General features: G+C 39.8%; 1 protein-coding gene across 5 annotated transcripts; it reads right to left on the bottom strand.

Moving 5' to 3' along the window:
* Window positions 1-2,204: 2,204 nt before the first annotated feature.
* On the bottom strand, window positions 2,205-15,351 carry SCML1 (Scm polycomb group protein like 1). 5 transcript variants are annotated; one of them, XM_032618774.1, is made up of 8 exons: window positions 15,163-15,290; window positions 12,153-12,301; window positions 11,063-11,143; window positions 10,511-10,588; window positions 7,260-7,364; window positions 6,372-6,864; window positions 4,953-5,104; window positions 2,205-3,673 (listed from the first exon to the last, which is right to left on the bottom strand). In XM_032618774.1, the coding sequence occupies exons 2-8, from the start codon at window positions 12,180-12,182 to the stop codon at window positions 3,521-3,523; spliced, it is 1,092 nt and encodes a 363-aa protein (XP_032474665.1). In that variant the 5' UTR covers window positions 12,183-12,301; window positions 15,163-15,290; the 3' UTR covers window positions 2,205-3,520. The 5 variants fall into 5 exon arrangements, with proteins under 5 accessions (XP_032474665.1, XP_032474668.1, XP_032474669.1 ...); XM_032618776.1 differs by having other exon boundaries at window positions 2,214-3,673; window positions 6,372-6,861; XM_032618775.1 differs by having other exon boundaries at window positions 2,214-3,673; window positions 15,108-15,215.
* Between the last annotated feature and the right edge of the window lie 109 nt (window positions 15,352-15,460).

Raw genomic sequence — 15,460 nt, 5'->3', positions numbered from 1 at the left:
TGTAAATGATCTACCTTGGGCTCTCTGGAACTTTAATCACCTTTTATCTTTTTTTTAAAAAAATTGAAGTAGAGTTGATTTACAATGCTGTGTTAGTTTCAGGTTTACAGCGAAGTGATTCAGGTATACATTTATCTAGTCCTTTTCAGAGTCTTTCCCATTAGTTTATTGTAAGATGTTGAATATAGTTCCCTGTGCTATACAGTAGGACCTTGTTGTTTATCTATTTTATATAGAGTAGCTTGTGTCTGCTAATCCCAAACTCCTAATTTATCCCTCCTCCCCGCCTTTCCCCTTTGGGACCCATAAGTTTGTTTTCTATGTCTGTGAGTCTGTTTGTTCATTTGAACCTTTTTTTTTTGGATTCCACACTGAGTGATATCATACGATATGTCTTTCTGTGTCTTACTTCACCTGGTATGATGATCTCAATATGGATCCACCCATGTTGCTGCAGATGGCATTATTTCATTCAAAAAGAGGCCTTTTAAAATTTTAGCAGGAAAACTGTGAGATCTCTTTGTCTATATATGTAAATATATGTCTCTGCGTACCTTATAAATATGAAGTGTCTGCTTCCAAATGGCATTGCCAAGATTGGTTTGTGGATGAGCTGTTTAATTGGCTTAAAAGAAATTAAACGCTTATGTAAATTCTCAGAAATATAAAAAAGACTGGCTTGAATGAATTTCAGGTTCACGTGGCCTGGGAAATATTCAGTACTGAATTGGTATCTGGTATTGAAGCTAGCTTAAGCTTGTTGGTTTGATTAACATAGACATGTCTTTAGAATCATCAATATTAATTATAACACTTCTGTTGTACCTAGGTTTACTAGAGATCAAATAACACCTTACTGTATCTGTTGCAAATACGTCAGCAAGGAAAATAACTTGATATGATGAAACTTTAGGTAAACATAAGTAAGAGCTTTTAGGTAAACTCTATAGGAATAATTACATTTTGGGAAGGTCTATCTAAAATAGTCTTTCCAGATTTTGGTAACTTGAAACTAAACCAAGTTAAGAGAATTCACTGACTACCTGCGTCATTTCAAACAGGATAAAATACTGGAACATTAATTGCTGGGCAGATCTAAATTTACCTACCTTTGCTTTCTTAGGAGAGGAAAACTAGAGCGTAAGTTTTCCAATCAGGAAATGTTGGTATGACAAACAGTTCACAGTTACTTGCTTCTTGGTTTTTGCTGGTGATTAAGGTTTTCAAGGGTTGAGATTATCATTGGTCATAATTCTAGTTATTGTAACCAAGTTTCTTTATGGATTACATTGTAATCAGATGTTTAACCGCGCCTTTTAAAGTCTTCTGTCATTTATAGGAAGTTATTGTATTCTGATGCTTTTGCAAAAGAGTTTCATCTTCAAGATGATCCATAGGAAGGCCCTTTTGACAAGTACAGGTCTCTGATAAATTTTAGATCATACTACTGAACTGGGTAAGATATTAAAAAATCCTAATGGAAAACTTGAGGCTTCATAAAAAGTTAATGGATCGGTTACTGAGTGAACTGGTGAATATGGTTATAATTTTTATGGTTTTTGTCTGGAATATTACTGGTTTTGATCTGTGTTTTCCAGATATAGGGAAGTCCTTCCCCTCAAGTTAGTTTTGGGTAGAATGGAAACATTTTTTCTCTTCTCTCTGCCTGGTCTCTCCAGACACTGGAGACTCTTGGGTTCTGAGCAGCCTTATCAGGTGAATGGGAAAGACTGTCTCCTGGCATGTGCAGGAATCACGATGTTTTAGGGATTCTCTAGAAGAGAGAAATCCACTGAGGTGCAGGCTAACAGCAGGCCTTTGGCATGGCTTTCCTGGCTTTGAGAGGCCTTTTGGGAATTCAGTCTGAGACTACTTCTGAATTCCACCACAGCCAGTTAGGAGGACCCTATGTGGTCAATTGACCAGACTTATTCTGTAAACAAATTTAGTCTTGATTTGGCTGCGTTTCATGGGAGATGAGGGTAATTTTAGAGAGGAAAATATGTTTCAGTGGATGTTAAATTCTAGTTCTGCTAATTGTCTGCATTAATGAAAGTTATTGTGTTAGCCATACTTTTGCCTTGATATTCAGGATGGAGAGAGAATTCTCTAGTGAAGTTGTCACAGAGTATAACTACTCATGACATGTATCACTGCTTGCTCTAAGTCTTCAAGCAAGTAAAATCAAATCTGAGGCTCTGACATTAATGGTTGCGGTTATTAAACTTTATTATATTTTAAAATCTAAAAACTGTAAAACATAGTGTTTATACAAACACCTGAGGACTGTTCAAGTGGCACAGCATCTTCACACTGACAGTTTGAAAGAAGGACAAGTTTAAATTAGAATCTTGTCTTATAAGACAAAAGAAATAACACGGATGAAAAAGCCCTTTAAATCATATACGCCCAGTAAATAGTTGCATTTGCTTATAAAGTACACTTGGTTTTCTAAAAAGAAAACGTACAATCTTACCCCTGGTGAACATCTTACTGGCATTTATAACAAATGGCTAATACAATTAGCACCATTTCTCATAGCTTATAACATTACACTAAATATTATACAATATAATGATGTAATAAATAAAACAACAATGAACATGTTCCATGTGAAAGTTCTGATTTTTAAAATAAAGTTTAAAATGACAAATCAGAACTGATGTACCTTCCAAAGTTTAGTAGGATAAATGGCTCAGAAAGGAAATTAACTAGAAACATTGCACAAGACAGAACTTCCCTGTATGGAAACCCTGAAGTGTGAGCTGAGAGGTACCAGTGATGTCAAACGACGTGCATATGTTTTACAGAATAAAAAAACTCACTATATGTAGAGTTGATCTTTACCTCTGTGGAAGTGTAAAGTGCCATTTTAAATTAAAAAAAAGATTTACTTGTGTGGATACTTCAGATACAGAACAAAATATAAATATGAAACAGTACCCATATGAGGAATAAACAGATAATAAAACACATGTTTAAAAAACGTGGACATAGGCATCTTCATGGAGATGTGAACAATGAATGCCTAGTTAAATGTTGAAGCTTAGACAAAATAAGGAAGTTTAAAAATAAAACATATTAATTGAAAAGAATATAGTCAGACTCCATCCAACCCACCCTTGTAGTGTAATATCTCTTGCATAAAATGACTATCTACCTTATGATTTTTTTCATTAGAGAACCCGTCAATCCCTCCCTGACTACTTTCCCCTTTGGGATTTGGCTGTTTTGGTTTTACATATAAACATTAACCAAAATCAAAGGTGTTTCTCTGTTTTCCTGCATGAAGTGTAACTAACTATCTGTAAACTATGCAAGGAAAATAATGAAAAGAACAAACGACCAGTTTGACTATGCTAGTGCTAGCATGTTAAATGGCTTCTAAAGGAGTAGACTGGACTGTCCCAGGGTTCTGTGATTTTGGATACACCGTATTTTAGAGGAACCTTCTACACAACAAAAACTTCTAAGGGCAGAGAGAAAAGGTGGCATTGGTCTCGCTAGAATTAAGTCCAGTCTAATCTACACACTTTTTAAATTGTTGAGGTATCTGTCTGTCTTTAAGCATTTCAATGTAGTGGCACAGCTTCAGAGCTGTCCCCAGCTTGAGCCCCATGTACTTCATCATCATGTCGTTCTTGAGCAGTAGCAGAGCTTTCCCATCAATGTCCTACAGAGAGAAGGAAATTAAAATAATTAATAAAGCTGTCATATTTTGTCAGAATGGTTCTTCCTTTCTATGTAAGAACATGTAACACCAGTTAGAGGGCAGCTCATGCCAGATGTATACTCTCTGAATGCGCAACTGCTTGATGGAAACCGTGAAGCATCACTTAATCATCTGTAAATTTGCTTCAAATTTTAAGAAAAAGGAAATTTAACCTAATATCTTAAAAACGTCCTAAGCATCAAACTACCTAATTTTAAATATCGTGTGTTGAACAAAATACTGCATAGCTGTGACAAAAAGTAAAAACTATGAATGGTAAAAATGAATTTCAGATGGTCATTACCTTTCTTAGAAGGGCTGGGAACATGAGTATGTCAGCTATAAGTGTGCTATACAGTGCTATCTTAACACTGAAAGCTAATCAGTTGTCGGAAGCTAATTAGATGCTAAAAACTAATTGCTGATTTTCTTACCATATTGAAAAGGGTACATCAGATATGTGGGCACTAATTGTATTCATTAGGAAACCCTATAAAAAACATTACTTGATAGTCACAAGGTATCCTCCAAATGTAAAAAAGAATTAATTGACCAAATGATGCTGCTGAAGCATATTATTTGGTTTTCACAAGTTCTGGTTTAAAAATAAAACTACTGAATCATATATCACTGGCTGAAGGGACCTGAAATCCCTCACAGTACTGCCTTTGTCAGGTACCATCTATACATTTTCTACTAAGTAAAACTAGAAATTAAAGAAATTAGAATTTAAAATTTAGCCCATGATGTTACTTTGTAAATGGCATAAGGGTATCAGCATTCCAAATCATCAATAACCATATAAGGTCAACAGAACTGAGCCAAATGGAATCAGTTGCTGGATTCATCGGGCGTCATAACAAGGAGGACACCCTGTCACAGCTGTGGTCACCCCTCCTACTCACAGTCCTCGGGCCGAGCAGGGAGCAGGTGGGGAGGAGGATCCTTGTAGCTGTTGTTAGAAAGGAGAAGAAACCTGAGGGTGGCCATGCCGAATCATCTTCTCTTGAGAACTTGAAGACTTGTAGTATTTTAGGTACCCGGGTACCCATTTAAAGCACAGATCCAGCCTCCACCCTTTAAGGCTCTAACTTTGGGCAAAGTAAACTTTCTCGCATATGGAATAATCAGTTGATAGGGTTCCCCCACCATCCACACTAATCAGTATCCAACTGAAGGGCCTGCACAGAGGTCATTCAAAGTCATTACGGCAGGAAAACCGGATCAAAAGATACATTACATGTTTCATGAAGAGGTCGGCGAGGGCGCTTGATAACTGAGGATCTAAGTATTTCAGAAACAGGATTACTTCATCCACAGACCAGGTTGAAGGGTCATCAGGGAGGCTCTGTTTGAGGACACTCGGGTCACTTCCAACTGGTGAACTTGGAGCTTCAATGGGGGGAAAAAAGACAAATCATACTTGACCTGATCATTATCCTGAAAGAAGAGATGTTAGGTAGGGAGTAATTGTCTCATTCCTGGAACCCTGTGTGAAGTACCCCGGCATGGACCCAGGACTCCAAGGTAAAATCCAGGGAAAGCCTAGACAAAGATGACCTGAGGATGGCTACTCAAGAATGTCCCACCTGACCTCCCCCAAACAACAAAAGCAGCTTCGGAAGACACCTTAAAGCTTCAAAGATCATAAAACAGACTGAGCAATCTGAGGCCTCTTGGTCCACAGGCAAAATACAGCAAAAGATCTGTTACTTGGGTTAAATTAGGTTAATCTAAGATAACCTATTGCTCTCTTACTTTGAGAGAAATTCTTTGAAATACTTAATCTCTGTCCTCTTGGTCTCTCCAGATGAGGTTTATTTTACTAGCTAATTGCAATGGAAATCCCCAGAATTTAGTTTTATAATTGCTTAAATTATTCACTTTAATCAGTGAATTTCAATAACCCCCATTATCTTTGAGAACCAAATCAGTTCTTTACTGAATCTCTTCCATGGCTTTAAAATTAACGTCTCTCAAGGCTTAGAGGTGTATCTGAATTTTGAAAACAACAAGACTTCTGCTCAGCTAGGTCAGAAGTAACTTTAACATTACACTGAATACCCCTTTCAAGTTTTACTGCATGGTAATAGATATTTTGGTTGAAGGTTTATGTTTTAAAAAGAAATAACGTGAGGCATGAAACAATTTAGGTGCTCATACCTCAAAACGTTTTAGGTGTGCCATTCACTACGTTGTACTGAAACTTCTTTGTGTCCAGACAGGTACTCATTTACTCAGCCAGAGTGCTCGACTCCCTAAAGTTAGCGTGTGGTGACGGAAGCGCCGGACCGTCAACACAAATTTGACCTTTGTTCCTGTGAATTAGCCTAAAGTGTACCTTTTCTCTCCTGTCATCTGGGCTCTGGCCATTTTAGGAGCATTTTAATTATTTACACAGGGAAAGGGTAAAGAAAAACAGAAGATAAAAAACTCACAATGGGATCATTATGAGTATTAGTGGAGAAGAGGCCTGTCCGTTGACTGGCACAGTGCAGGCACATCACAGACACTCAAGAAGTCTTAGTCATCGTTCAGAGTGCTGCCCCAAGCTAGCCCTCAAGATGGGAAACAAACAGCTTCCACAAGCTTGCATCAAGGGTGTTGAGGAATATAGGGTAAATAATGCTACTTGTAACATGTGTCAGTTCACACTCACCGAAGCTGGTCGGGACGTAGAGAGGTGAGCCAGCCTGGCTGAATCTATTGTTTTCCAGTAAAGCTGGGTAGGTCATCATGTCAGGGCTATGTGCTGGACTGCGTTCACTCTGGGTCAGCACGGTTGCAGGCTCGACTGCAGTGGACTGGGTGTCTAAGAAAAGACTGCAGGTGTTGTGGGCCTCTGGACTGGAGGAGCCCTGCGTGGGGTCCTCGGGCGAGTAGTACTCCTGGTAGGAATGCCTGCGGTAGGTGGAGGGGACCGTCGGGCTCAGGCTAAGGCATTGCTCCAGATCCAGAGGCATCCGGGACTCAAAAGGTGCTTCTAGAGGGTTGCTCTGGGAATCATTTTCCGGCCTTTGTACTGGAATAGTGGGGCTATAACTTTTAGGGCAAGGCGATGCAGAGAGACACCGCTTCTTCCTCATTTTCTGGTATCTGATCTTTTTAGAAAGCAGGTAATTATAATCTTTAAATGTATATCCAAGTGGCTTCTGAAATGACACAAACCCAGCATAAACCAACTGTGAGTGAGTGAAAGAAAAAGGAAATAAATAGTAAATACATCCATAATTACTTTCCATGGAAGATTGCTTTATATTATTAAAGATAAATGCTCTATTTTGATTACATGATTTCCTCTTCAACCCTACATTTTAATTGCACTTTATGTATTACGGTTACAAACATAAAAATACCCATTGTCGTACATTTCTCAAACGTAAACTTCAGCATTCTTCCGGCAGAGGTTTAGTCTCCCATCTGCTGCTACAGCAAGTATAGATCAGCCTTGCTTATCTCACAGTTATTAGTTCTCTCTCACTTCTGACTGGCATCTTTAGAAACCAGAGGTTTATTATAGTTTTGAAAATATTTTTATAACACTTACACGACTTTGCAACCATGACTTCACACGAAGACGGTTGATTTTTGTAACCTTTGCATGCATAACATCAAACTTCTTATCCAGTTTTTGAATAGCATCATAGATGACCTATTATAATACAGACTATTAGTAGTTTCTACTTCAAAAGGAAAGGAACATAAAAAATACCATTAAGCCAAAGTCAAAGTCTGAAAGTTTTCAAGCCGTCAGAAATCTCTTGTTTCCCACTTGATGCCTGGCTGTTGGGGACCCAGAGCCGAGCTGGCTGAGATAAGGCGCGCCAACCTCCCACTCAACTACTCCATGTCACACAGGCATTTTACGAAGCTGGAATACTGGGAAGTAAATGTACCGCAATTCCTATAAGCCATCACATTTATGATGGAGTCATTTTACATCAAGGAAGGTGCTACTTTAGGAAAGAAATTTTCAAACCTGCTAAAAGGCCAAAGAGCCTCTTTCCATATAATGATGGTATAACCTAATAGGCAGTGAGGGGTCCACTCTGGAAAGAACAGTGAGCCAAATACAACAGATGTGACCTTTGGCTTCAGAGTACTTTAAAGTCTTGCAATTAACAATTAACCTTACAAAACCTTTGAGTACGCGACCCCTGTATGCCAATCAAGTATGTGACTGATAAAACCGGAGAATTCTTGAAATACACAGAAATTTCATTCGGGCAAAAATACACTTAAAAGGCCAGAACCATTAATTACATCATTCGTTCAAAGAAACATTTATTGAAGGCCTACCACCTGTGAGAACTACTTTGCTAGATGCTGGGAATGTGGACATTAAAAAGAAAAAAAAAAGATAAAGACAAAGGAAGAAAAAACCAGCTCCTACTCTAAGGAACTCCCATTTTAGCTGGAGAGAGACAAGTAAAGAGACAAGGTCAACAGAGCAAGTGATCGGCCGCCTGGAGCAGCGGATTTCAGTGTGCTCCGTGGACCAGCAGCATCAACACCATCTACGAGCTTGTTGGAAATGAAAAATCTCCCACCTCAGATCTACTGAACTGGGAACTCTGAGATCGAGGGCAGTGATCTGTGTTTTCACAAGCCCTCTAGGTGATTCTGATGCACGATGAAGCATGAGACCCACTGGCTCTCAGCCCTGAATAACTAGCACAGGCTATAGGGGAACACAGTTGGGTTCAAGTTACTTAACTTCTCTGTTGTTCAATTTCCTTATAAATAGAATCGGGATGAAATCCTCTCTCCGTTCTGCTGAGGACAAGACAACGTGCTACAGTATTAATACCAACATAATAATAATAGTCCATGATGACTGGTCTGATGGTGCTCAATCATCTAGTAGTAGTATCATTGCCACGATACAGATAAGAACAAGAGGCTAAGCGTGCACAGAAGAGCAAGACCTAATCCAGCCTGACAGTCGTGGCAGGATTGTCGAAGAAGGAGGTATCTGCGCTGAGAATGAAAAGATGAGAAGGTGTTCACTAGGCAGAGATGTACAGAGGAGCATACAGGGCAGAAGGAACAGTATATTCTAAAATACCCAACAAATTAGGAGTATGGGATTAACTGACATAAACTACTATACATAAAACGATAAACAAGGATTTACTGTAGAGCACAGGGAATTATACCCCAAATCTTATAACAACCTATAATGGAATATAATCAGCAAAACCCCCGAATTACTATGCTCTACACCCGGAACTAACACAATATTACAAATCAGCTATACTTCAATAAAAAATATTAAAACAGAAATTAAAAACACCCAAACAGAAAACAGGAAGTCAAATGTTTAGAAAGTGAACATAAATGACGATCAAAGAGCTGGGTTATGATGGGAAGGAGAGAGAGGATGACAGCTATAGAGGGATGGGAGGCAAAAAGAAGTGGTTTTTTTAAACCTGTGGGAGAATGACTACGCTGAGAGTGATGGAGACAGAGGCTGAAGACACAAGAGACAGAGGGATGAAGGGAGGTGTCTGAGCACAGGGAAAGAGGGTCAGTTGCAGAAACCAGCAGAGGTGTTAGCCTTACAGAGGAAACACTTTTCCCACTCCAGTGGTCAGGAAGGAGGTCGTCAGAGATGGATCCAGGCAAGTGTGAGGGCTGTGGGGAGAGGAATCAGGACTTGGAGGGGATTTCTGCTCCACACCCTCCATTTTCTCCACGAAATAAGAGAACAGGATCGGGGTTGTCTGAGGATCACCAGTCCCCAGTGGAGGTCCTCCCCTCTGCTTCCCAGCCTGGACAGGGCTGGGGTTTTATTAAAGGGGGTGCTGGGCGAGGATTAAAAAAGAACAGATGGAGGTGCTGCACCGTGTGGTCTAGATTGGTAAGGGAAGGCGCCGAAGAAAGGAGGGAGCTAGCACATTAGGAGAAAAGGAGAGCATCCCTTAGCTGTGACTTTGGAACCTGGGCATGTCTTAGCGGAGATACTCTATCCCAACACATCTTGCACAATCGCTCAGAAGGCCCTGGCAGAGCAGTGTCAACCCAGTTCATCGTGGAAGCTGATGTAAAGCAAGCAGGGGAGAGCACTGCTCAAAAATCAGAACTCCCTACGTCGTCCCTGCATTCCCACTCTCTGTACATCCTTCCCCGGAAGACAAGACACGTTCCCTTTAAGTATTCCACTGCTGTTCTCTATAATGATAAAGACTCCCATAAACATTTTTTACTTTTCAAAGTATGTTCATTGTATTCAAGAAACTTTTTTATATGTTAAGAAACATGTATTTGTTTATAAATGTTCATTGCTTCTAGGGTATGCCACTCACAAAATCCTTGATAATTACGTACTTCTATCAATCTCCACCAACACGTCAATTTTTACAAAATCCCCTCAAAACTGGAAGATAAACTGTTTAAAAAATGGTGGGCTGCCATTTTGTTTCAATTGAGATATCTTGACATGCATTTAGGCACATACTAAGTTTTATCCAAATCAGCCAACTTCCTTTAAAGATTTTGTAGGGGAAATTAATTCAGTATTGAGCAATTTAGATGAAGGAGACATAACTATTATACATTTCATCAGTTAAGGGCTTTTACAAAAGGCTATGAAACCTCCATATTGCTATTTCAAAACTTTCACCTGAAGATGCTATTCTAACTAGAAATTGTTTAAAAAAATCATCACAATGAGAGCGATAATCATAAGCAATTTGATACAGCAAAATTTCAATTGTCCACCTCTTTATATGATATAAAGAGAATTTAAGCTTAATATTTTAGAAAACTACATTTGAGAGATAGAACTTTTTGTACCTGGCAGTGAGTAAGGACATTCAGAATTGTTTTTTGTTGCTCTTCGTTGCAGGATGTGTTAGACACGACACTTCCCTGCTGATATTTTAAAAATTGAGTAGTTAATACTTCACTTCTATGAAAGTCAAACTGAACAAGTAAGTGGGGAAAAAACACTATTTATTTAACTTGCTTTTATTTTTCACTAGTTTTTCAGAGAGTTTCAGAAATATTAATCTAAAGCAGAGACAAAATAAAAAAACTCATGTTATTATGAGAATGAAGATGATCACTGCTAATTAAGAAAGGGATTAAGCAAAGAATTTATTATATCAGAAGGACGGAGGTTTAGAATTTTGCACTGAAAAAAATGAGTAAAAACTGCTGTGAATTTTCTACAAGGAAAAGAGGGAAGTGAAATGGTTAATTGCTCATTGTCTAATGAAAGGAATCAGACAAATTCAGGAGAGACTAATATTTTCTTGAGTGAGTTTACAGTAAGTCTATGAAGAATTTTTTTTTAAAGTGGTTAAGTGTTAATATATTTGGCAAATGGCAATTAACATTACTTACATTATTGAAATATGCAGTATTTGGTTCATATGCATAAAGAACAGTGTTACCATCATCATAAGTAGAGATTCGTGTTCTTATCTAAGGAAAATTTATTAATAAATTAAAAGGAAAGACGATAGAACTTAAAAACTGAGGACTTCAATTTCACTTTTGAGAAGCTCCAAAAGCCAATTTGTGCTATCAAGGGACCTTTGTAAATACTATGACTATAGGAAAAGATGTCCTTGCAAAACTGTTTTCTCATTAACTGAACCACACTTAAGACATCGTTTTCCTCTTGTGTACCTCAGGGTAGAAAGACTATTTTTCTAGTAATCTGGCAGCAGAACTGCTGTAAAAGCAAGTATTTCTAACTACAAAGAATCCTGTTCATGGCTTTTGATTTTTAAATAGCCCAACAGTACCACTCTGTGGACAAAATAGGAAACACTTAAGCAACTATCTTTTTTTTTTTTTTTTTTTTTTTCCCCTGTACTTGGAGGCTTGTGGGATCTTAGTTCCTCCACCAGGGATAGAATGTTGGAGTCCGAAGCACTGAACCACCAGGGAATTCCCCACACCTATGTTTCTTGATAAATTAATCTCTAAATCACCTAAAACATTTTGGGGGGAATAAGACAGTGCATAAGTAAGTAAATAGACAGTAAACAGCCATTACATTTCACTTAATAACTCTTTATTCTAAGAATGGATTATGAACTATAGGAATAATTTTAAGCCTACATAGAAGTATGTATGTCTGTTTCAAAAGACAAAATAATGTGGAATTGGGCTACATATTAATACTTATAAAAATATACCATGTTACCTTTGTATAGGTAGGTATGCTTTGTATAGGTATGCTTTGCAAAGTGCTTTCACATAATTATGTGAAAAGAGTCAGGAAAAAAAAGGACTCTTGGTAGGTAGTTAAAATTTAAAAACTTGCACACAAATGTTCATAGCAGCTTTATACATCAGTGTCCAAAACTCATGAACTGTGTATTTACAACCTCTGCATTTCACTGTACAAAATTCAATTCAATTTAGAAAAAAAATAGAACACAATGAAAAGAACAAAGACAGATTTTCAATTTGAAATACAAACCACATCGACTTCACTGGAGCAGCTAGACATCTTTTTTGTGCAACCAGAGCAACTCCGCTTTCTCTGAGTTGGGCCTAATTATTTTTAAACTTGCTGGCGGGTTATTTGCGAAACTCCTTGGCCATGTAGGACTGGTAAATCTTCAATTCCTGAAAAGCAACGCATAAAAAAGTTACTTCACCCACTTATCGCCTTAATAAACTTAACATGGATATGTTCTCAGAATACCAACTCAAGTTGAATTGGAGTCCTGGCTGAAGTTTAGAGAGCGACAAAATGAGAATTCTTCCATTAGTGATTTAGAATAAACCTTTAAAAAGTGAAGGGTTTTATTGCCCACGCGTAGGAATAAGAATCCAGATCGAACACATTTCCAAATTGTGAAGCGGATGCTCCACAACCTAAAGGCTACAGAGTAAGTGCTGGAGACAAATGAACAACAGAGCATATGAGTCCTAACTGCTTTTGTCAAGGAGCTCAGAAGCTTTTTACTCAGGGAGACTGCGGGCCTCCAAATGTGAGTCAGGAGTCTCTTGTGGCTTGGGGCCGCCCACCACGGTGCGGCCTGGAAAGACCACTAAAGACATCGCCTCCTCCCCTGCTCGGTGAAAACTGGGTGAGATTACGTCTAAGGTCATTTCAGTGCTTAAATTTTATATTATAAAATAAATAGTTAAATTTTATATTAAACCTAAAGGACTGTATGTGCAAAATAAGCCAAAAACTCTTCTAGAATTATGTAGGCTCGGTTATGGTTCTGAGTCATTCATCTCTGCCACCAGGAAGACGTTGAGTGCAATGCTGTCATATCATATCTCGTAGTAGATTTGAACGCTGGCATCACAGTACTGGGAGGGGCGTTAATGAGAGAGCTAGGTTCCCTTTATCCATCCTGAGCCAGGGCAGGAATGAGGCGGAATGAAGGGAAAAGTAACTCTCAAGTTAGACAAATGCAGTCTAATAATGTGGAATAAATTCAAGTTATTAAATACCTCCAATTTGAGCTGTAACTTGAACCAAATTTTACTTTTTTAGACTATGTTTATTTTTTCTGATTATACAACTAATACAAGTTATGGATACTTAAACTGGTGTTTTCATACAAAGGAAGACTACACAGCTATGAGAATAAACCAATTATTGCTACACACAGCGAGGAGGACCCATCTCAGGAATCTCAAAACTACAACCTTGAGTAAAAGCCAGACCCAGAAAAGAATACAGTGTATGAGCTCAAAAAGAGGCAAAAGTAAAAGAAGTCTTTCTAAATTAATAACTTTAGATATACCATAGTCACCTTCAACTTCTTCGTTTCCTATCTTGCACATAGGCCATGATTTATTTAACTAGTCCCAAGTCATGGATATTCAAAAGTCACTCCTCAAGTCTTGCTCTTACAAAGAACACTGCAGAGCAGGCTCCCACCTCTACCTGAACTCACACAGAAAGAGAATAGTGAGTTAAAGTTTCCCAACTCTAGGGACCATTTCTTATACTCTGACTGTATTTCTAACAACTTTGTTTTAGAGATTTAAATATATAATTTTTCTTTAAATTTGAACTATGCCACAAAGTACAGATAATAGCATCTGACAGATTTTACTGCTTACTCTGTGTCAGGCAATGTTCTAAGCATGTGATGTATGTTAATTCATTTAGCATTCCTGCCAACCCTACAGGGCAGGCTCTATTATCATCCCCATTTTCCTTAAGAGAAAACTGAGGCAAAGAGACTTCAAGTAACCTACCCAGGTCTCATAGTAAGTAGTGCAGTACGACTCCAGAGCCTATGCGCTTTACTTCTTCATTATTAAAATCACCTGGAATCCCTTTTCGACAAAGAACAAAATAAAATCCAGAACTCCTACCGTGGCCTACAAGGTCTTTACAGTCAGGTGCCTCCACACTGCTCAGAGGTCACCTCTTATCACTTGTCCCTTTGCTCTAAGCCTAAGATACTTACTAGCTGGCCTTTTATAGACAAAGTTTGCCAACCATTATTAGAGACTCTGACAGACAGTTCCCTAATGGCTTAATTACAATGCTGCTAAAACTCGGCAAGAACCACTACTCGGCAAAACAGGGCAGATTGCAGTAGCCAGAGCCCTCCACATTTTTTTTTTTTTAAAACAAGATCGTGTCAATACACTGATCACTTTCTAAAAATCCTGTCAGGACTCTCAAAAGCAGCCGTATCAAACTTCAGCGGCTACGGAGTCGGCCAGACCTGGGGCGGGGGCGGGGGGGGGGGGGATAATGCCGTCCAAACTGCATCCCCATCACCCATCAGGGAATCGAGCCCATGCCGTGCTTTATAAAACACCGTGCAGAAAAGTTGCTCGTTAAATCACGATTTGTGAACATTAAGCCAGTTTAAAACTCTAGAGCAGTTCGACTTCAGGGAGAGCCGGGTAAAGGGGGGGCAGCGATCCCCAAGAGACGAAGATATCAAACTACCGTGCTCAATCCACATCTTTACTTTGTTTAGCCTCGCGTACGTATTTACAAGTGAGGCTGCACTGCCTGATCAATCGCGGTTACCATCCAAGCCTCAGAATCAACGTTTGCACCTCAAAAAATGTTACAACGAACCAACTCGCTGGTTAATAGATTTTCCAAACTCAAAATTCTAACAAGTCTGAGAGCCTTGGTCGTTCGTCGCCCCCTCACCCACCAAGGAAGAGAAAGGACGAAAAAGGATCGGCTCTCGGAAAGTCAGCACAAACCACTCAATAAGGGGCCACATCTCAAGCGCCTACGCGCTGGCATCCCGGGAGGGGCGGTGGGAACCACTCCGAATCATCCCCAAGCCACCCCAACTGCAGCGCGGCTGAAACTCCAGAGTAGACTCGGTCTTTCCGAAAAGGCAAACCCTTTCTCTTCCCTCAGGCAAACCCTCCTCCCCCGCCACCCCGCTTCGGAGCGCCACAGCCGTGAAGTAGAATCCCTCCTCACCTGCTTCAGGCGCACACCTAAGACAAGAAAGTTCAAAGGGAATTAAAAGTGTCACCTGACAGGCCTTTGCTGGCGCAGAGCCCGCCAAATCGGCCTCCGGAGGGCGCCGGACGCAGGTAGCAACGGACGGCGCCTCTGCCCGGGCGGCAACCGCTGTAACGGTTATCAACGCCTCAAACGTTCCTCGCGCCGGAAGTACGGCCCGCCCACGTGACGCGCCGGCCGCGAGCCCCACGGAAGCTGAGGCGCAACGCTCGTACCTGTGAGCACCCGAATACTTAGGTTCCCACGCGCGCAGCCGGTCGCTGACCAATCAGCGGCCGCTACAAGACACGCCTGGGCCGTCAGCCGAC

The sequence above is a fragment of the Phocoena sinus genome, chromosome X (genome assembly GCF_008692025.1).
Source record: "Phocoena sinus isolate mPhoSin1 chromosome X, mPhoSin1.pri, whole genome shotgun sequence".
NCBI lineage: Eukaryota > Metazoa > Chordata > Mammalia > Artiodactyla > Phocoenidae > Phocoena > Phocoena sinus.
Note: the sequence above shows the minus strand (reverse complement) of the source record. Positions and strands in the feature narration are given on the sequence as shown.

Bases quoted from the DNA above. Each gene is read 5' to 3' on its own strand.
- SCML1 (XM_032618774.1), bottom strand. From the start codon at position 12,182: ATGTCTAGCTGCTCCAGTGAAGTCGATGTG. The intron at 7,365-10,510 runs GTACAAAAAGTT...GTATTATAATAG, and splicing joins ATGTCCTTACTCACTGCCAG to GTCATCTATGATGCTATTCA. The intron at 5,105-6,371 runs GTGAGTGTGAAC...CCCCCATTGAAG, and splicing joins CTACGTCCCGACCAGCTTCG to CTCCAAGTTCACCAGTTGGA.